At 45.4% G+C, this 23365-nt stretch overlaps 1 protein-coding gene across 2 annotated transcripts in view; it reads left to right on the forward strand.

The window, feature by feature from the left end:
* Positions 1-20259, forward strand: part of LOC140384413 (uncharacterized) — a 48397-nt gene extending 28138 nt beyond the window's left edge. For both annotated transcript variants that reach the window (XM_072466093.1, XM_072466094.1), the window contains exons 7-11: positions 3082-3390; positions 4355-4678; positions 6583-6897; positions 7730-8037; positions 17581-20259. In XM_072466093.1, coding sequence (XP_072322194.1) covers positions 3082-3390; positions 4355-4678; positions 6583-6897; positions 7730-8037 — 1256 coding nt within the window. In that variant the 3' untranslated portion in view covers positions 17581-20259. The remainder of the gene's footprint in view (positions 1-3081; positions 3391-4354; positions 4679-6582; positions 6898-7729; positions 8038-17580) is intronic.
* The last annotated feature ends 3106 nt before the right edge of the window (positions 20260-23365 follow it).

A 23365-nucleotide genomic window follows, 5' to 3' on the forward strand; every position in this document is an offset into this window, starting at 1 on the left:
CATGACCTCGCTACTCTCAGCCTCCTGTGCATTGGAGCTACAATTCAGGTTCCCATCCCCCTGCTGAATTAGTTTAAACCCTCCTGAAGAGCATTAGCAAATTTCCCCCCCCCCCAGGATATTGATACCCATCTGGTTCAGGTATAGACCATCCCATTTGTAGAGGTCCCACCTACCCCAGAATGAGCCCCAATTAACCAGGTATCTGAATCCCTCCCTCCTGCACCATCCCTGTAGCCACGTGTTCAACTGTTCTCTCTCCCTATTCCTTGTCTCGCTAGCACGTGGCACGGGTAACAACCCAGAGATAATAACTCTGTTGTTCTAGCTCTAAGATTCCACCCTACCTCCCTGCATACCTGCCTTACAACCCCATCCCTTTTCCTACCTATGTTGTTGGTGCCTATGTGGACCACGACGTGGGGCTGCTTCCCCTCCCCCTTAAGGTACCCGAAAACACGATCCGAGATATCTCGGACCCTGGTACCTGGGAGGCAACACACCAACTGCGAGTCTCTCGTTCGCACAGAATCTCCTATCTGTCCCCCTAACTGTGGAGTCCCCAATGACTAATGCTCTACTCCTCTCCCCCTTCCCTTCTGAGCAACAGGGACAGACTCTGTGCCAGAGACCTGTACCCCATGGCTTACCCCTGGTAAGGATTGAGGATTGAAACTAATCATATGAAGTACACCTACCAATCATTATTAAACATGTATTCTTAGAACAAAGCAGTAACAAGTATTTAAACTCTTGCTAATAGTTGTGGCCGCAATGTATGATGGGATTTAAGCTAGCTAACTTGACCACATTCCTAAATCAGACAGAAATAATGTGGTCAGCAATAACACAGCCAGCTTAATAAGCAGTTCTTATCAGTAGCTTCAGGAGCCTATTCCAGCCCTTTTCATTTCCTATAGATCCTCAGACAGACAATGGTACAAGCACGAACCAACCAAGATAAGAGAAATGGGAGTAGGAGAGGACAAGAGAGCAACAGATGCAAGGGTCCTGAAAAACAGCAGATGGTCAGGGAACAGGTTGGGGTTAAATCATGAGCTAATCACGCAGTCACCATGCTGCCTAAAGTAAAATTCATTGGTCAAGGTAAAATGGACAGTTACAAGGATTGGATCGAGTCAAACTGGGGTAGGCTACTGATTTTTGGAAATTGTATAACTGTTCGACCTAGGGCAATGTAAAGCAGAGTGGTTTTGGCAGCACGGTAGCATTGTGGTTAGCACAATTGCTTCACAGCTCCAGGATCCCAGGTTCGATTCCTGGCTTGGGTCACTGTCTGCGGAGTCTGCACTTTCTCCCCGTGTGTGCGTGGGTTTCCTCTGGGTGCTCCGGTTTCCTCCCACAGTCCAAAGATGTGCAGGTTAGGTGGATTGGCCATGCTAAATTGCCCTTGGTGTCCAAAATTGCCCTTAGTGTTGGGTGGGGTTACTGGGTTATGGGGATAGGGTGGAAGTGTGGACCTTGGGTAGGGTGCTCTTTCCAAGAGCCGGTGCAGACTCGATGGGCCAAATGGCCTCCTTCTGCACTGTAAATTCTATGATTCTAACTCCCTCGAATGTTGACCAAGCTTGGAAAATAAAGCCACCTTAACCAGAGTTGCTGTCTCCGCGGGTCTTTGTGTTTACCTGAGCCGTAACTAAGACGGAGGATCCCCACATAAAAGCCAGCTCAATACTCAGTCCCTAAGAACGTTCCTACAATGCCAAGGGCACTTGGGTTCACTCTAACTGACACCTGGTGTTGCCTCCCATTGCTCAGCCTGCCATACTTGAGTTGAAAAACCACAAGGAGTTTTGTTAAAAGCATGCTGACCTTTATGGGAAGCGGCATCTAATATCCATGCAGCTGTTGTTGTGTTACCCAGATGGACAGAATTGTGGGCACATGCAACATAAAGAACCAACATCTCATCACTGATCCAGCAGCTGAGGTCACCGGCTTCAACCTCCACCAACAACAGTGGGTGACATTCAACCCAATTTGCACCGAGTGTGGTTGATGAGGGGCAACCCAAGGTGCGATTGTGACCATCAGTCCCTGACCACATCATAACAACCTTCCCACTAATATCTGTTGCAGGAGGCACTTCATTTGACCACTCAGAAGCCATAGAATCAATAGTAAAACTAAACATCCCAATTATAAGCAATCCTTGTCATACAAGAGTAGTAATTGTGCAAAAATAGAAAGTTGTTGCAATAAAAAAGTTCATTCTCCTGGAACGGACATCCTTGCCAGGGTATCCTGCATAGAGTTGATTCTATACCTTAACTTAGACTGCTTAATGTTTGTGGGGCACAGTGGTATTATTGCAGAATCTGTTCCCTTCATCGTTAAGAGTCTATATCTAAAATATTAACATGTTATTTCTTTACGGATGCTAGTGGACCTGCTGTTTATTTCTAGTGTTTTCTACTTTGAATTCCAATATGCCATCTCTTTTTCATTTTGTCATAATTTATTCCATCAACATTCCATCAGGTCTTTATTGCATTGACATTTCTGAGAACTTGCTGTGCACAAGTTGGTTGCCATATTTCCTAATTACAGTGATCGGTTGGAAAGCGTTTTGGAGCTTTTAAAAATATTTCCTTTCCCATTCGGATTTATAATCAATCTCCTCCTCTGCACCGTCCCCCTCCCAATAGGTGGATCCCAGATTGCGAATTGCCTCAAGATACTTTTAATTAGTCATCAATTTTAAATCCTTTTTCTACACGAGCCTGTGGATACTTCCATACTTTACACAAATTTACCCTCCCCTGTTCCAATGTCTTGGCTCAGTTGGCATTTGAATGTTGTGGGTTCAAACCACATTCAAGGCCGACTCTTCAGTACCGTTATGAATGAGTACTGCACTGCTGCAGCATCATCTTTTGAAGGGGATGTTAAACTGAGGTCTTATTCCTCTTAAGGTGCATGTTAAAGAACCTATTAATGTAAAGGTAGTGTTCTGGCCATTATTGAGGATGAGAAAGCTCATCACCAATATGAGGGAGATATATATGTAAATTTACGTATGCATGTTCTAATGATCTACTGTTTTTTTTTCTGTTGCAGCTTATCCTTCTCTTAATGCCATCATTAGTGAACCAGGGAATCCTGTGATTGGAGAACAATTGACTCTAACTTGCAAAGTGCATTCATTTTACCCTAAAAATATTACTGTTCGATGGTTGAAAAATGACGACGTTATTATGAATACAGAAAGCCCTGAAATAGTTAATTCTGAAAATGAGTTGTATGAATGTACCAGTTTGTGCACAATTACTGCAACGCTATCAGACCTACACAGTAAATATAAATGCCAGGTTCTACATGAGAGTCTTATGTATCCAAGGTTTACAGAATATACTCCTGAAAGTTTAGGTATGTCTATTCTTAGTTTTAACACATTTCTGAAATTTGAAAATGGGGCTGTTTGATTTATAATACTAATTCTAATTTCATGAAATGATTTCGTGGAAATTACTGGTGGTGTTCTCCGCCTTTTATGCTTGAATGCAATTGCCAGCTGTTTCTGGTGGTGTTACTGGAATTTAAAAGCGTTCTGATGGTACAGAATGGTTAGGTGAATGTCATAGTACCCCAAATAGGTTTGTAAGAGAACTTCACTGCTACAAGAAGTTATTCAGAGAGAATTTCAGCTGAGATAAAGGTTATGTTGGTAGCCATGTTGCTTTGGCTATGGTAAAATCAGTTCACTGTCATCAAAATGAAATTCTGTTTTAAAGTTATTGGTGCATTGTTGGGTTATTTTTGTTCCCCAGGCTCTATGTTTTTAAATTTTAAACATTAGAGTGCTATACTTAAAATAATCCGAGTGAAGGGAAGGGGAAAAGGGACAAAACTGGGTACAAGAAATTGGTTTGCATTGTTTTTAGGCATACAAAAAGTAGATCTGGTATTGATGAAATGGCATAGGACATTACAATGTCTTATCTCTCAAAAGTGTGAACAGTTGATCAGACAGCAAGATCTTAATTTAGTAAATTTTACATATAACAGTAAACCATTTTCTGCTGGGGCATGACACATCAGCAGTGCAATTACTGCATTGTCTATATTCCCAATGTTTGAAATTCTATAAAACACAATTACTCTGTTGCAAATTCAGGAAATGTGCCAAACTCTTGGTGGCAACCGTATGGCAGATCAATCTATTCTCTCAATTGAAGCTACAGTTTTCCTGACCTGTATAATGTTCCAGTTGTTGGTTGGAAAGAAGGACTGAGTAACACTTTTTCAGTGACATTTTGGAATGGTGAGTGTATGTCTGTAACAAAGATCGGAAAGATGCAATTCAGCTTTTCTTAATTTTTTTAAATTTCAGTATCTTTCCCTAAAGTCTCTGAAATTACCTGCAATCACGCCACTCCTGAACTAGAGAGAGAATTGACTTTAACCTGTAAGATAATTGACTTTTATCCGGAGGATATTCAAGTTGAATGGTTCAGAAATGAAGTGAGATGTGATGATGTAAAATATGGAAGAATTATGGAAACTTCGCTGTGTGAAAATGGTCTGTACAGCAAAGTCTCCACAGTAACCTTGACTGCAAGTGCTGATGATCATCAAGCTGAGTATAGGATTGAAGTTTATCATTCAAAATCTTCAACCAAACCTTTTAAGCAATTTTACCAGCTATTTCTTAAAGGTGAGTTAAAATTTTCTGTTTGATGAAGATGAAGTTCCAGCTTTTCAAAGATCTTAATGAGGAGGATATCCGAATTGATTGTAGGACATTGTGTTTGTTCTGTGGGAGGTTAATAGAAATGTGTTGTGAAATTCTAAAACATCATCATAATTGTGCAATTATATCTTTACTTCCATTTTCTTTGTTCTGATTAAGTGTCTCGATTTACCACAGGTGTTCATTGCTTAATTAACATGACTGAAAAATATACATACGAATCAAGAGCAGTAGTAGGCCACTCGGCCTCTCAGGCCTGCTCTAATTATACTATATTTGCCAATGTTAGTACCATTTTCTGCTTCATCTTGGCTTATGGAGGAAGTGTGTACAACAATGAAAGGTCTGTTTACTGCATATTTGTATGATTAGCAGGGGTGAATGGACTCCTTTCTTTATCCCACTCCTGAGTTAGTTGTGACAGAGTTTGAATTTTAAAGCCGGCTGATGTGGCCGATTTAATGTATATTAGCTCAGTGCACGAAACAAGCCAGCCAGGTTACTTAAGTTAACAAAAGCTTTTAGTTGCTAAAACTTAATCGGGCAAGGGTGCAAAAGATATTACCAAAAGGTTTAAAATGTGCAAATGTGTTTAACAGACTACTAAAGCAAAAACAACACACCAAATTGAAATAAAACTCTGGAGTGTCAGATCTTTAAAAATTAGCCCAAGTTGCAAATCAGAAATAAATATTCAAAATGGTCCCAGTGGACTTTTTTTTTATAGCTGAAAATGTCCCTTTCCACATTTGAGCAGTCACTGCAGTCATGGCTGCTTGATTTGCAATTCTCCTTTTGAGAACTCTTGGTTTGTCGCAGTGAAGTCTTCTAGTGGGTTTTTCACATTACAAACAGCTCAGCTTTGATGAGAGAGGTTTCGGAAGAGAGACGGGGTAACTATCTTACTATCCTACACCCAGCATATTTTTTCACACGTGCTGGAACATGTGACCCTTCTCTGAGAGCCCCATAGATTCTGGGTCTCTACAAAAGCAGCTGCTATCCTTCACTAATGCAGCCTACTAGCTCCTATAGCCAGTACCCTTTGCTCAGAAAAGGTCCAGCTAATCACATAGTTTAATATCGTATATAACACATCTTCATAACAATGTGAAGGAAAATCTAACCGCATCCTCTTGATATTCCATGACATTATCATTGAATCCCTGCCATCAATATCCTGGAGTCACCAATGGCCAGAAACTCTGCTGGATCTGCCACGTATATTTCTCAGCCACTAGAGCAGGTCAGAGGCTCAATAGTCTGTGGTGAGTGGCTCACCTGACTCCAAGCCGTTCCACATCGACAAGGCACAAATCTGTGATTGCATGCTATCCATGTAGCTCTTTTGGTGCACTGCAGCAACACTGAAGAATCTCACTGTTAACTAAAATTAGACAGGCTACTTGGTTGACGCCTTGTCTAGTATAAATGCTCACTTATTCCACCTCTGGTGTACTGTGGCTGCAATGTGTACTATGTACAGGGAACACTGCGACAAGTTGCCAAAGCTTCTTCAGCTGAACCTCCCAAACCCATGATCTTTGCCACCTGCAAGGTCTAGCAAAGCTGGCGTATTGAACACCATTGAACACCACTCTGGTTTCTCTCCAAGTAAGTTCTCAACATGACTTGTACATATAATGCCATTCCTTCAGTACACCTGGGTGAAATTTTCTACCTAATACCTCTCTGGGAACCGGCATGCTGCCGTCTATCGCCATCTTGAGGGTGAATATAGGTGAGTAACAAATGACAACCTTGTCAGCAAAATTTGTCCAAAAAAATAATTTGGAATACTTCTTGGCAGCTGGAATATGGCTTAGTTTGGCCTTTAGTGTTAATTAAATATATTATTTTCTCTATAGGCTCGCCAAAATTTTCAGAGTTCAGATTGGAGCCAGAGAGCCCTTTGTATGGCCAACCTTTATCTGTATCGACTTCAGTGTGTGAAATTCCCCATGACAATATTACAGTTGAATGGTATAAAGCATCAGAGCGCATTAAAGGAGTCACAAATTCAAAGCCTGTGCTTAACAGTGAAAACACTTACAAAATAAACAGTTGCCTGAAGTTTACAGTGACTGCAGAAGACTTTGAAAGAGATTTACACTTTCAGTACAAAGACAATTCTAACACTGATGTACCGGTATTCAAAAGACGTATTCAACTGCCTCTTACAGGTGAGTGCATCTCATGCACTGAACTTTTATATAGGTTTTGAAAAGCAGGTTTTGTTGGTATTCGTGTTAAAATAAAGACAGCATTAAAGATGATCGCTCTATTTTGCTAAATGACGAAGGAACCGTTTTCATTGTTCACCTCGCGTATAGTTGCTCACAAACCTTTAGTAGGTTTGTCAGCAGAGATTTCCTTTCTTCCAGCATCATCTGAAATGGGCTCAGCAGGGAATCTGTGGCATCTGAGCAGGTCAAGTAGTATCGAGACAAGATTGAAGAATCATCACTGATGCACGCAGATAGCAAAGTTAGAAGTAAAAACATTATTTTGCTATCCGTCTGCTTTTAAAGACATGGGATCAGTGGAAATACATAAATTGTGCAAAACAGAAAAACTAATACAAAAATATTTTTAAATGTTCATGTTTCTGAAGGAATGAGACCCCACATTTGTCAAAGTTAATTTTCAGGCTGTTAAAAATGTGGTTACCCTTGACCAAGCAAGCCAACTTTTGATTCATTTTAAAGTGAGAATAGTGGGCATTTAGCTCCAGCTTGCACCATGATGGTGATTTCTGTGCAGATTCCATTGGCAAGGACTACCAGTGCAGCCAAAGGAGGGGCAGGATATCACTGATAACAACAGAATTTGTTTGTCTAGGTGAATTTTAATCATGTTATATCTATCTTTGGAACTTTAAATAAATATTCAACTTGAATAGTTACTGAGAAAGCTTTTCAACCCTTCAAAAAACATAAAAATTAATTTATTTTTAGGAGTCTGATTGCAGTTGATATTTTTGAGAATCAAATTTTGTTTCTGCATTTTTCATAGCTGTGACTCCTAAAGTATCAGAAATCAAGTGTTCTCATGATCATCCCAAAAAGGGTGAAAACGCAACTCTGACTTGCAGGATTGAACATTTTTGCCCAGCGGATATACATATCATTTGGAGCAAGGGATGGACGGAATACAAGGATAAACAAAGCATCGAAACACCCAAAATTGATAGCAAGGGACTTTACTCCACAGTAACGAGGTTGCCTATTGTCGCAATTGAAGGTTCATCAGAGTACATCTGCGAAGTTCAGCACGCAAAAACCAATGATATTATAGAGAAGATGTTCGTTCTGAACGTTTAGGTATGTTCTGTAATTTCAGTGCACCTTAATAATTTGCTTTTAATACCAGCCATTGTTGAACATGATAGATCCCAACTAATAGAGGTGCAGAGCAGAAGTAAACACAGAAAATGCTGGAAAACCCAGTAGGTCTGACAGCATCTGTGGAGAGAGAAACAGAGTTAACTTTTTGCATCTGTAGGAGAGCAGCGCTGACTGTTTACCTTGGAAACTCATTGAGACACTTTTAAGTTTAAAAGCACTAAATAAACATAAGATTTTGTCACTGTGGTCTTCACACAATCTATAGGTCTCCATAATTGACAGACGCAGCAGCTTTCATTTTTGTGTAATGGAGTTTAATATATTAAAAATTGCAGCTTGAGGATATAATTATGGTACAACCCATGCTGTACGGAAAATCTGTTTGAGTCCACCTCCACTAAGATGCTGATATTGGGTCGCTGTATAAAAACAAGTTGTTTTCACAGGAAATTAAGCACTTTTCAGGGAGAATTATCAAAGGGCTGCTGCGTTCACATTCTTCTGAAGCCGATCGCAAATAATGCCGCACTAAACTTCTTTACGAAGCGCACAATCTGATAAGAGAGCCTTAAAAAGAAAAGGTGTTGATCATACCATTTTGGATTGTTACAATCTAAACTCCTGGATTAATTTCATGAACAGTCTCTTGCCATAATTTTATATGTTTTTGAAGTTTGATTATTGCAACATTATTCATGAAAGTTGGATTTGGATTTGTTTATTGTCACGTGTACAGAGGTACAGTGAAAAGTACTTTTCTGCGAGCAGCTCAAACAGATCATTTAGTACATGAAAAGAGCATAAAATAAGAACATACATAATAAGGCAACACAAGGTACACAATGTAAATATATAGACACAGGCATCGGGTGAAGCATACAGGTGTGCAGTATTAATCGGGTCAGTCCATAAGAGGGTCGTTTAGGAGTCTGGTGACAGCGGGGAAGAAGCTGTTTTTGAATCTGTTTGTGCGTGTTCTCAGTGTTCTCAGACTTTTGAATCTCCTGCCCGATGGAAGAAGTTGGAAGAGTGAGTAAGCTGGGTGGGAGGGATCTTTGATTATGCTGCCTGCTTTCCCCAGGCAGCGAGAGGTGTAGATGGAGTCAATGGATGGGAGGCAAGTTTGTGTGATGGGCTGGGCTGTGTTCACGACTCTGTAGTTTCTTGCAGTTGCCATATCAGTCTGTGATGCAGCCCGATAGGATGCTTTCTATGGTGCACCTGTAAAAGTTGGTAAGAGTCAGTGTGCATATGCCGAATTTCCTTAGTTTCCTGAAGAAGTATAGGCGCTGTTGTGCTTTCTTGGTGGTAGCGTCGATGTGGGTGGACCTGGACAGATTGTTTTGTTTTAAAAAAAAAATGTTTATTCAAGGTTTTCAATAAATTTTTACAAAACACTCCAAAAAGGAAAGAAAATATACACAAGAAAAATAAAAAGGGGGGCCTTACACCATCCCCTCCAACAACTTAAACCACTAAACATTAAACTATCTAACAAACTAAGAGGGCAAGGTTTACAATTGGGGGAAGGGTAAATACGATGTTGTCAGACAAGAATTGAAGTGCATAAGTTGGGAACATAGGCTGGCAGGGAAGGACACAAGTGAAATGTGGAACTTGTTCAAGGAACAGGTGCTACGTGTCCTTGATATGTATGTCCCTGTCAGGCAGGGAAGAGATGGTCGAGTGAGGGAACCATGGTTGACAAGAGAGGTTGAATGTCTTGTTAAGAGGAAAAAGGTGACTTATGTAAGGCTGAGGAAACAAGGTTCAGACAGGGCATTGGAGGGATACAAGATAGCCAGGAGGGAACTGAAGAAAGGGATTAGGAGAGCTAAGAGAGGGCATGAACAATCTTTGGCGGGTAGGATCAAGGAAAACCCCAAGGCCTTTTACACATATGTGAGAAATATGAGAATGACTAGAGCGAGGGTAGGTCCGATCAAGGACAGTAGCGGGAGATTGTGTATTGAGTCTGAAGAGATAGGCGAGGTCTTGAATGAGTACTTTTCTTCTGTATTTACAAATGAGAGGGGCGATATTGTTGGAGAGGACAGTGTGAAACAGATTGGTAAGCTCGAGGGAATACTTGTTAGGAAGGAAGATGTGTTGGGCATTTTGAAAAACTTGAGGATAGACAAGTCCCCCGGGCCTGACGGGATATATCCAAGGATTCTATGGGAAGCAAGAGATGAAATTGCAGAGCCGTTGGCAATTATCTTTTCGTCCTCACTGTCAACAGGGGTGGTACCAGGGGATTGGAGAGTGGCGAATGTCGTGCCCCTGTTCAAAAAAGGAACTAGGGATAACCCTGGGAATTACAGGCCAGTTAGTCTTACTTCGGTGGTAGGCAAAGTAATGGAAAGGGTACTGAAGGATAGGATTTCTGAGCATCTGGAAAGACACTGCTTGATTAGGGATAGTCAGCACGGATTTGTGAGGGGTAGGTCTTGCCTTACAAATCTTATTGAATTCTTTGAGGAGGTGACCAAGCATGTGGATGAAGGTAAAGCAGTGGATGTAGTGTACATGGATTTTAGTAAGGCATTTGATAAAGTTCCCCATGGTAGGCTTCTGCACAAAGTAAGGAGGCATGGGATAGTGGGAAATTTGGCCAGTTGGATAACGAACTGGCTAACCGATAGAAGTCAGAGAGTGGTGGTGGATGGCAAATATTCAGCCTGGATCCCAGTTACCAGTGGTGTACCGCAGGGATCAGTTCTGGGTCCTCTGCTGTTTGTGATTTTCATTAATGACTTGGATGAGGGAGTTGAAGGGTGGGTCAGTAAATTTGCAGATGATACGAAGATTGGTGGAGTTGTGGATAGTAAGGAGGGCTGTTGTCGGCTGCAAAGAGACATAGATAGGATGCAGAGCTGGGCTGAGAAGTGGCAGATGGAGTTTAACCCTGAAAAGTGTGAGGTTGTCCATTTTGGAAGGACAAATATGAATGCGGAATACAGGGTTAACGGTAGAGTTCTTGGCATTGTGGAGGAGCAGAGAGACCTTGGGGTCTATGTTCATACATCTTTGAAAGTTGCCACTCAAGTGGATAGAGCTGTGAAGAAGGCCTATGGTGTGCTCGCGTTCATTAACAGAGGGATTGAATTTAAGAGCCGTGAGGTGATGATGCAGCTGTACAAAACTTTGGTAAGGCCACATTTGGAGTACTGTGTACAGTTCTGGTCGCCTCATTTTAGGAAGGATGTGGAAGCTCTGGAAAAGGTGCAAAGAAGATTTACCAGGATGTTGCCTGGAATGGAGAGTAGGTCTTACGAGGAAAGGTTGAGGGTGCTAGGCCTTTTCTCATTAGAGCGGAGAAGGATGAGGGGCGACTTGATAGAGGTTTATAAGATGATCAGGGGAATAGATAGAGTAGACAGTCAGAGACTTTTTCCCCAGGTGGAACACACCATTACAAGGGGACATAAATTTAAGGTGAAAGGTGGAAGATATAGGAGGGATATCAGAGGTAGGTTCTTTACCCAGAGAGTAGTGGGGGCATGGAATGCACTGCCTGTGGAAGTAGTTGAGTCGGAAACATTAGTGACCTTCAAGCAGCTGTTGGATCGGTACATGGATTACGGGAAAATGATATAGTGTAGATTTATTTGTTCTTAAGGGCAGCACGGTAGCATTGTGGATAGCACAATTGCTTCACAGATCCATGGTCCCAGGTTCGATTCCGGCTTGGGTCATTGTCTGTGCGGAGTCTGCACGTCCTCCCCGTGTCTGCGTGGGTTTCCTCCGGGTGCTCCGGTTTCCTCCCACAGTCCAAAGATGTGCGGGTTAGGTGAATTGGCCAATGATAAATTGCCCTTAATGTCCAAATTGCCCTTGGTGTTGGGTGGAGGTGTTGAGTTTGGGTAGGGTGCTCTTTCCAAGAGCTGGTGCAGACTCAGGGGGCCGAATGGCCTCCTTCTGCACTGTAGATTCAATGATAATCTATGATTAATCTAGGACAAAGGTTCGGCACAACATCGTGGGCCGAAGGGCCTGTTCTGTGCTGTATTTTCTATGTTCTATGTTCTAAGAGCAAAAATGGGGCAAACGCCCCTTACAATAATAGAACCAAGCCACCCCCCTCCCCCTTCTCCCCCCTAGGTAGCTGCTGCTCTCGACCTCCACCTACCATTCCGCGAGAAAGTCTACGAACGGTTGCCACCGCCTAGAGAACCCTTGCACAGACCCACGCAAGGCAAACTTTATCCTCTCCAACTTGATGAACCCTGCCATGTCATTAATCCAAGCCTCCACGCTTGGGGGTTTCACATCTCTCTACATTAATAGGATCCTCCTCCGGGCTACCAAGGACGCAAAGGCCAGAACTCCGGCCTCTTTCGGCTCCTGTACTCCTGGCTCATCTGATACCCGAATATTGCTGCCCCCAGCTCGGTTTTACCCGAGTGTCCAAGACTTTGGACATAACCTTTGCGAAGCCCCTCCAGAACCCCTCTAGCGCTGGGCACGCCCAGAACATATGGGCATGATTTTCTGGGCTCCCCGAGCACCTCACGCATCTGACCTCCACGCCAAAAAACTTGCACATCCTCGCCTCCGTCATATGTGCCCCGTGAACCACTTTGAACTGGATCAGGCTAAGCCTGGCGCAAGACGAGGAGGAATTAACCTTGCCCAGGGCCTCCGCCCACAAGCCCTCATCCAGCTCCTCCTCCCACTTGCCCTTCAGCTCCTCCACCGAGGCTCCCTCCGCCTCCTGCAACTCCTGATAGATCGCCGAGACCTTGCCCTCTCCCACCCACTCACCCGAGGTCACCCTGTCCTGAATCCTCCATGCGGGAAGCAGCGGATATTCCCTTACCTGTCTTCTCACAAACTCCCTCACCTGCATGTACCTAAAAACGTTTCCGGGGGGTAACCCAAAGTTCTCCAGCGCCCACAGGCTAGCAAAAGCCCCGTCGATAAATAGGTCCCCCGTCCTTTTAATTCCCGCCCGATGCCAGCTTAGAAATCCGCCATCTATCCTGCCCGGTGCAAACCTATGATTATTCCGTTTTGGGGACCAAATTGAGGCCCCCGACTCACCCCTGTGCCGTCTCCACTGCGCCCAGATCCTCAGTGTCGCCGCCACCACCGGGCTCGAGGTGTACTGTGTCGGCGGTAGCGGCAAAGGTGCCATCACCCGCGCTCCCAAGCTAGTGCCCACGCATGACACCGCCTCTAATCTTTTCCACGCCACCCCTTCTCCCTCCATTACTAATTTCCGGATCATTGCCACATTGGCTGCCCAGTAATAACTACACCGGTTCGGTAGCGCCAGCCCACCCCTGTCCCGACTATGCTCTAAAACAGCCTCTTGACCCTCGGGGTCTTACTTGCCCATACAAACCCCATAATGCTCCTGCTTACTCACTTAAAAAAGGCCTTGGGGATGAGGATGGGTAGGCACTGGAACACAAACAGGAACCTAGGGAGGACTGTCATCTTAATGAACTGCACCCTGCCCGCCAGGGAGAGTGGAAACACGTCCCATCTCCTAAAGTCTTCCTCCATCTGGTCTACCAACCGCGCCAAATTAAGCTTATGCAGGGCCCCGCAACTCCTGGCCACCTGGCTACCCAAATATCAGAAACTCCTCTCCACCCTCTTAAGCGGCAGCTCCTCCAGCCCCCTTTCCTGGCCCCTCTCATGCACCACAAAGAGCTCACTCTTCCCCACGTTAAGCTTGTAGCCTGAGAAGTCCCCAAACTCCCTAAGGATCCGCATAACCTCTACCATCCCCTCCACTGGATCTGCGATGTACAAAAACAGGTCATCAGCATATAACGAGACCCGATGTTCCTCCCCTCCCCAGGCCAACCCCCTCCAGTTTCTAGATTCCCTCAAAGCCATGGGCAGCGGCTCAATTGCCAAAGCAAACAACAGGGGGCACCCCTGTCTCATCCCACGGTACAACCTAAAATATTCTGATCTCCGCCGGTTCGTAAATACGCTCGCCACCGGGGCTTAGTATAACAATTTGACCCACCCTATGAACCCCTCCCCGAACCCAAACTTGCTAAGCACTTCCCATAGGTACTCCCACTCCACCCGATCAAAGGCCTTCTCCGCGTCCACTGCCGCCACCACTTCTGCCTCCCCACCCTCCGAGGGCATCATGATCACATTCAGGAGCCTCCGCACATTTGCATTTAACTGCCTGCTCTTCACGAACCCCATCTGGTCCTCGTGTATCACCCCGGGGACACAATCTTCAATCCTTGTGGCTAGGACCTTTGCCAGCAACTTGGCATCTACATTAAGGAGCGAGATCGGCCTATATGAGCCACACGGCAGCGGGTCCTTGTCCCGCTTAAGGATCAGCGAGATCAGCGCCCGGGACATTGTCGGGCGAAGAATCCCTTCCTCCCTCGCCTCGTTGAAGGTTCTCACCAGCAGCGGGCCCAGCAGATCCACAAACTTCCTGTAAAATTCGACCGGGAACCCATCAGGCCCTGGGGCCTTGCCCACCTGCATGCTCCCCAACCCCGTAACCAGCTCCTCTATCCCAATCGGGGTCCCTCCTCCACTCTCGGGAACCTCAATTGGTCCAGGAACCACTGCTTCTTCTCTCCCCCCCCCCCCCCCCCCCCCCCCCCCCCCGCCCTTCCGGGGGTTCTGATTTATACAGGTTCCCATAGAAATCCCTGAATACCTCATTTATTTTAGCCGACCTCTGCACCGTGTTCCCCCCTCTGTCCTTGATTCCTCCAATTTCCCTCGCCACCTCCCTCTTGCATAGCTGATGCGCCAGCATCTGGCTCGCCTTCTCCCCATATTCATATACTGCCCCCTGCACCTTCCTCCACTGGGTCTCAGCTTTCCCCGTGGTCAACTAATCAAATTCCGTTTGGAGGCTCCGTCGCTCCTTCAGCAGCCCCTCTTCAGGGGAATCCGCATACCTCCTATCCACCCTCACTATCTCCCCCACCAACCTCGTCCTCTCTCTCTTCTCCCTGTGAGCCCTAATTGAGATTACCTCTCCCCTAACCACCGCTTTCAGAGCCTCCCAAACCACACCAACCGGTGCTTCCCCATCATCATTGGCCTCTATGTATCTCTGAATGCACCCCCGGACCCGCCCACAAACCTCATCTGCCAACAGTCCCACGTCCAAACGCCACAGCGGGCGCTGGTCCCTTTCCTCCCCTAACTCCAACTCCACCCAGTGCGGGGCGTGGTCCGAAATCGCTATGGCCGAATATTCCGTTTTCTCCACTCTTGGAATCAGTGCCCTGCTCACCACAAAGAAGTCTATCCGTGGATAGGCCTTGTGCACATGGGAGAAAAAAGAGAACTCGCTGGCCGCCAGTCTAGCAAACCTCCACGGATCCACTCCCCCCATCTGATCCATAAACCCCCTGAGAACCTTGGCGGCAGCTAGCCTCTTGCCCAACCTCGACCTGGATCGGTCCAGTACCGTATTAAAGTCTCTTCCCCCCCCCCCCCCCCATTATCAGGCTCTCCGCTTCCAGATCCGTGATCCAACTCAGCATGCACTTCATGAACCCTGCATCGTCCCAATTTCAGGCATACACATTCACCAGCATCATCCGTGTCCCCTGCAGCCTACCACTCACCATCACATATCGACCCCCATTATCAGCCACAATGTTCAGCGCCTCGAACGACACCCGCTTACTCACCAGGATTGCAACCCCTCTATTCTTCGCATCCAGCTCAAATGAAAGACCTGCCCCACCCACCCCTTTCTCAGCCTGATCTGATCCACCACTTTCAAGTGCGTCTCCTGCAACATAGCAACGTCTGCCTTCAGTCCCTTTAAGTTCAGGCCCCTGTCTAGCCCTCTTGCTCCCCCCATTGCACCCCCGTAAGTCAGCTGACTCCTGCTGACCCCAGCCGCTCCCGCCTCTGCCAATGATCCCCCGTTTAGATTCCCCGTCAAAGTCCCCCCTCAAGTCGATACGGTCACCCCTCCGGCACCGCCCCTCCCATCGGGCCACGCCCCCCCCCCCCCCCCTTTAGCGCAGGAAAAAAGCCCGCGATTTTCTACCTGGGCTGGCCCCGCCCCCTGTGGCGCAACTCCTTTCTCCTGCAGCTTCCCCCCAATTCCCAACGACTCAGGGCCTCCTGCCCCCCCCCCCCCCCCTTCGAACGCGAGGAGCGGCCCCTCCAAAACAATACCCCTGCCCATTAAAACACACACATCACATCCAATCCCCCCTTCCCACTCCCCAGCTTTCCCAAAACCCACAGCAAACCATTAGTTCGAGTCCAATTTTTTGTTCTGATTAAAGGTCTACGCCTCCTTTGGCGTATCGAAATACTGGTGGCGGTCCTGAAAAGTGACCCACAATCGCGCTGGCTGCAACAGCCCGAACTTCACCCCCTTTCGGTGGAGAACCGACTTGGCTCGGTTGATTCCTGCCCTCTTCTTGGCCAGCTCTGCACTCCAGTCTTGGTAGATGCGGATCTCCGTATTCTCCCACCTGCTGCTCCGTTCTTTCTTCGCCCATCTCAGGACGCACTCTCTGTCCGTGAAGAGGTAAAACCTCACCACTACGGCCCTTGGCGGCTCTTTTGCCTTAAGCCTCCTTGCCAGGACTCTGTGAGCCCCATCCAGCTACAGGGGCTTCGGGAAGGCTCCCGTGCCCATTAGCGTATTCAGCATCGTGGCTACATATGCCCCGATGTCGGACCCCTCCACACCTTCAGGGAGACCCAGAATCCGGAGATTCTTTCTCCTCAACCTGTTCTCCAGGTCCGCAAACTTTTCCTGCCACGTTTTATGCAGCGCCTCGTACGCCTCCACTTTCACCGCCAGGCCCAGGATCTCGTCCTCATTTTCAGAGGCTTTCTGCTGCACCTCTCTAATCGCCGTCCCTTGAGCCTTATGGGTCTCCACCAGCCTCTCAATCAACGCTTTCATTGGGGCCAGCATCTCTGCTTTCAGCTCCGCAAAGCAGCTTTTCAGGAACTCCTGCTGCTCCCGCGACCATTGCGCCCACGCTGCCTGTTCTCCGCCCGCCGCCATCTTACTTTTTTGCACCCGTTCTCCTCTCTCCTCCAAGATCACTTTTTTGACTGCTCCACTCCTGGTCCACTCCATGCAGTGCTGGGGGAACCTTACTGCTGCCTTCTCACACCGAGAATCATCGTCCAAGTGCCGCTGGGGCCCCTCAAAAGAGCCCAAAAGTCCGTTCACGGCGGGAGCTGCCGAACGTGCGACCTACCCCGGCATAGCCGCAACTGGAAGTCACCTGGACAAATTGTTGATGATGTGCACACCTAGGAATTTGAAGCTGTCAACCACCTCCATCTTGGCCCCGTTGATGCTGACAGGTGTGTGTACAGTACTTTACCTCCTGACGTCAGTGACCAGGTCTTTAGTTTTGCTGGCATTGAGGGATAGATTATTGTCGTTGCACCACTCCACTTGGTTCTCTATCTCCTTCCTGTATTCTGACTCGTTGTTGTTCGTTACTTGTGTTACTTGAAAAGTTACTTGTGTTTTATATATGTAAAATAACTAACCCCATCTCAATTTTACTTTTCCAGATTTTCTATCCGACACAAACATCAGCCTGAAAGATATTCCCTATGGTGAAATGGACTGCTTGCACTTACATTAAGGTGCACATATTAAGAATGACCTCTTTTCTTGAAATATCTTGACATGGGTGCTGATTGACACCCCTGAAACCCCAAGTCAACAGCGATTCTATAAATGTCACGATGAAATAAATTAAACAAATCTAATAATTTGTGTTTCGCACCAAAAGAACCACCACCATAGAAGCTGCCACATTTCCAGGGAATCAGCCTTGCCTACATGTGGCTGCATTCCCACATTAGGTGACTTATTTCTAGGTTTCAGAAGATCTTTGGTCTCTAATCACCCTCGTATTCCCTTGGTTCATTTTGTACCTTCTGAAGTGCCTGGCAAGTTGATGAAAATAGGAATTGATATTAAATGTGGCCTTCTGAGCATCATCCCGGATTATTTAAGGAGATGTGGGTTGGTGGATTATTTCCTCTTTCGTATGCAGGTAAATTCAGAAATGTCCGTGAATGTATTTAATCCTGGACCATTTTCTGTTATGGAATTAATGTTTGCAATGCTAATGATGGGTTTGGTGCCTTTTATTACCTTATCTGCATTGTTCCTGCACCAAATGCCACATGCATTCTTCAATCGCCTCCTTTTATCGAGGAAAGGATGAATAGGGTGTGTCTCTTTTCTCTTTCTGGAAAGAGAAGCCTGAGGGCTGACGCAATAAAGACATGAAAATGAAAAAATTAAATGAAAATCGCTTATTGTCACTAGTAGGCTTCACTGAAGTTACTGTGAAAAGCCCCTAGTCGCCACATTCCAGCGCCTGTTCGGGGAGGCTGGTACGTGAATTCAACCGTGCTGCTGGCCTGCCTTGGTCTGCTTTAAAAGCCAGCGATTTAGCCCAGTGAGCTAAACCAGCCCCTCAAATTATGAAAATTTAAAATTATGAAAGTTTTAGTAATAGAGGAGCTGAATTTTCATTTGGTTGAGTCGTCGAGACTGGAAGTGGACTAAGCCACAATTTCACATCCCTGACAGGCATGCTGGCATTTGACCAAGTCCCAACTTCCGCCAATTTTGGAAGAGGCAGTAACTCCTGTATTTCGTCCACATGCCAACAATTGGTGGGTAACCAATTCAACTTTTTGAGGATTTAATTAAGGGCACTTTTTCCCCACCCTGACCGGATTTTCAATCTATGCATTGGGTACCCATCACGCCAGGACCCTCTGTGACTCCGTGGCAGCCTCTCAGCAACAGGGTGGGTAAACATCAGAGCTGGAGGCTCCGGTCTATTTGGAAATCGGCCATATTGTAGAACGTTGCAACACAAATGGGCCATTCTAGCTGACCAGGGGATGTGATAACTTCCCTGAATTATGACTATGATGTGAAGGAGCCAAACTGTTCTATTCCAAATTATGGTCAAGAGGATCTGCACTGAATTGACCAGAAAACCACTTTGAGCACTAAGGGGTTGCTGAAAACCTGCATGATGTTTCTGTTTTAGAATAATGTCCTAGAATCACTTTTTTTAAGCAGCCAAATAAGTTTATTTTCTCAAATGAAATTCAATAATTTTATCATGCCTAATGGTAAATAACAATGGCTGAATATATCATGAAAATAATTCTTTAGTGGGAGGTATGTTTTTAGACAGTGGAAGAATGGCATTTTGTAATTTTACATACAATTTTACTTTGTGAGGAAGCTTCTTTATCTTAGCTATTTTGCAATTATGCCATTTTCTATTTCTCTACCTGCCATTTTGTTCAGATTGAATGTGATTGTCATTGTTCCAAATTTTCTTAACTTTACAACTTTAAGTAACAATGATTCCGATGTCTGTCATGTCTCAAGCCGAAGTGTTCGCAAATGTGTAAATAATGTAAGTAAATGAGGAATTTTTTAAAAATGTATTAAATATTGTGTATAAATTAAATTAATGACATGTCCAAATTAATATACACTTTTATTGTGTATTCGCCCTGTATGACTTTTATAAAGTATGATTATGGTTACACATTTATATTGGGAACTCATCTTGTATAACCTAAGTATAATTTGTATTCTAATCTTTCTATACCAATATTATCAAACATTCACAGTCGTGAGCAGTTACCATATTATCCTTTGTCTTAAAAGTAAAAAGATCCAGTGCAGCACGGTAGCACAGTGGGTAGCACTGTTGCTTCACAGCTCCAGGGTCCCAGGTTCGATTCCCGGCTTGGGTCGCTGTCTGTGAGGAGTCTGCACATCCTCCCCGTGTCCCCGTGGGTTTCCTCTGGGAGCTCTGGTTTCCTCCCACAAGTCCCGAAAGACGTGCTGTTAGGTAATTTGGACATTCTGAATTCTCCCTCTGTGTACCCGAACAGGTATCGGAATGTGGCGACGAGGGGCTTTCCACAGTAACTACATTAGCTGCCGTGCTGCCCAAGTACGCCATTAGGGAGTGGGAGGAGGGCTTCTATTCAAGGTGGAGGTTGTTTATCTCCTTCAAGAGTTGGTAGTGGGGGTGGGGTGGGGGGGTAGATGTGAGGTGGAGGGGCGGGGTTTCCAAAAAAATATAAGGGGGCAAATGGGATGGACGGTTGGTTGTTTATTATGAAAACTGTAATGCAAGAACTGAACTCATTATTTTCTGTAAGTCCTGCTATTGAATAAAAGCACAAATGGATTGATTCTGTGTAAATTCAACTGTGAAAATTTGAGAAAAGTTTTGTTCTTGATATGTGTCTGTGAGAGTTTAGCACTTCCCCCCCAATCCTATTACTTTTTAAAACAAGGGCAGTTTAGCGTGGCCAATCCACCTACCCTGCACATCTTTGGGTATTGGGGGTGAGACCCACGCGGGCACGGATAGAATGTGCAAACTCCACATGGACAGTGACCCAGGGCTGGGATCGAATCCAGGTCTTCGGTGCTGTGAGGTAGCAGTGCTAACCACTGTGCCACCATGCCCGACTCGAACACTCTATAATCCTAACCCAAATGCACTAACACTAATGCTCTAGCCAGAATCATATCCTTGACATTAACCCTTGCCAACTTCCGGTGGCGGCCTTGGAGTGAGTGGTCGCTTATTGGGTAGCTCCTGCTCGTGGTGGACCTTTAGGACCTTTTCCCCGACTTATGGGGATTTGATCGGCAAAATAGGAGATTGGTGAAGTAGAGGAGAAGGATTCCCCACTAGGGTATGGATTTGTGGACCAGAAGTGGTATGAAAAGGAGAGATCGTTGGTCAAAGACGAGAATGGAGCCTGCAGAATAGAAAAATATGACGGAGGCTCAGGGACTGGGATTGTCGGCCCCGTGGTCAACGGAGCAGCTGGTGGACTTCCTCCAGGAGAGCTTTGCCAAGCAAAGACAAGAGTTCTTAAGACGGGGATTGACTAGGTGGAGCAAAGATTGGAAGCCCAGGATCAGGCGACCCAGAAGGTGGAAGAGGCGGTTTCTAAGCTAGCCACACGATGGCGCCTGTCTAACCCTAAACCCAAATATCCTTCTAGCTGGGTGGTGAAGGCACATGAAATTAGATACAAAAACAATAAAAGGGGCTGTTTAGCACAGGGCTAAATCGCTGGCTTTGAAAGCAGGCCAGCAGTACGGTTCGATTCCCGTAACAGCCTCCCCGAACAGGCGCCGGAATGTGGTGACTAGGGGATTTTCACAGTAACTTCATTTGAAGCCTACTTGTGACAATAAGCGATTTTCATTCATTCATTTTTTCAAAGTGAAAACCTATTAAAATAATTAAGTATTTGGGCCTAAATACATGAGCATTTTAATGACAGTATAGTTCTGAGATGGAGAAAAGGTGTAATAGGTTAGACTCCCTTTCAACAGAAGATGAAATGCATACTTTGACTTGTCTAAGAATTTAGTAACATCTGGAGATGGATAATGGCAAACTATCCTGGATAAAACGTAATAGAACACATGAGCCAACCAAAACTGGCAGATTCCAAACAACAAACAAAGTACAGCACAGGAACAGGCCCTTGGGCCCTCCAAGCCTGCGCCGACCATGGTGCCCGTCTCAACTAAAATCTTTTACACTTCCGTGGTCTCTATCCCTCTATTCCCATCCTGTTCATGTATTTGTCAAGACGCCCCTTAAATGTCACTATCGTCCCTGCTTCCACTACCTCCTCCAGCAGGGAGCTCCAGACACCCACTACACTCTGTAAACAAAACGTGCCTCGTATATCTCCTCTAAACCTTGCCCCTCGCACCTTAAACCTTTGCCCCCTATAATCGACCCGTCTATCCTGGGAAAAAGCCTCTGACTATCCACTCTGTCTATGCCCCTCATAATTTTGTAGACCTCTATCAGGTCGCCCCTCAATCTCTGTCGTTCCAGTGAGAACAAACCGAGTTTATTCAACCTCTCCTCAAAGCTAATGTCAAAGATAATATTTTCCCGCTTCTGTAGTAGAAAGATCCAACACACTCGTTAAAACAGAATAACAAGCTTTATTTTTGTAAACAACTGCATGCAGTAATGGCTGAAACTTGAAGTCAGAGAGCAGTCAACAAAACTGCTCCGTCTTTCGCAATTTCCACGTTTTCGTGGAGAATTAGCTCAATATTTATACATTTTCTTTATCAAGATTATGTGACAACAGTATGGTCAGGAGTTTGATCGGAAATACAAACGGAAGCAAAGACCAGACCATGTTTGGTCATATCACTCATACCATTATTTAGTCCTCGGAGGGAACATTGAAAGTGTCAGAATAGACTTGTTTGTTCCTGAACTTATCTTTGTTTTAAATTCCTACGGCCCTGGGTTATGACGAGTTAGTTTTATCAGGAGTTGCCGAGGTCTGGTGTTTTGGAATGGCTCGACCTTCGCTGATCTTTTCAGATTTCAAGTTATGCAGAGTTGGCCTACGGCCATACTAGTCTGAAAATGGTTGGGGCAACATTCTTTACCTGGAATGAGTAGTTTCAGTCTTTCTGGTATTGTATCAAACCTTTTGACCAGTCTTCCCATTGACCAGTTTTTCCATCATGCCATTACTTAATTCGTACCATATCACATTCCCTCCTTTTGTCATATCATGACAATTAGTTAAATAGGTATATCCATGACTCGTTTCAAAATGCATTTACACCAGCGACCAAGCAATCCTATCCCTAGTAGAATTAGGAGTAGTAGAATGAAGGCCTTAAAGATCCAATCAAATAATCCGTGACCCAACCATCCTAGCCAACCCGGCGGGTTATAGTCATGAAATTCACTGCCAATCTCTTGAATTTGAGCAGCCTGTCTCTTAATATGGTCGGCCAGGTTAGTGATATTTTCAGAGCCATCTGGAATAGAAGTACAGCACTCCTGACCTATGATAGCGCACGTTCCTCCCTGTGAGGCTAACAGATAATCCAAAGCCAGTCAATTTTGTAATGCCACGGTCCGGACAGCTACTAGCTCAGCTGAGATCTCAGCCAGTACCTGTCCAGTTTCCCTGGCTTCTGCTGCCGTTACGTTCGCCAGTTGTTCCAATGCTGTGGCCATGTGGGTCAGTTCGTCGGATGCATTGCCCATACAAGGGAAAGGCCATCATAAAGAACTGTTCCGTTTTAGAAATAGTCCTTTTTGCTCGTAAGGGGGAGTGCTTAAAGGTTGGTAGGTGACGCATTTGAGGTACAACATATCCCAAAAAGCAGGATCTTGTCCAATCAATGGGGAGCCATGGATATGCTTTAGTGCCGCATGTGAAATAGGTTCGATTATAGGCTGTAAAATCATCAGCTGATGTCATCCAGGGGATTGGGGATGTC

The sequence above is a fragment of the Scyliorhinus torazame genome, chromosome 10 (assembly GCF_047496885.1).
Source record: "Scyliorhinus torazame isolate Kashiwa2021f chromosome 10, sScyTor2.1, whole genome shotgun sequence".
Lineage (NCBI taxonomy): Eukaryota > Metazoa > Chordata > Chondrichthyes > Carcharhiniformes > Scyliorhinidae > Scyliorhinus > Scyliorhinus torazame.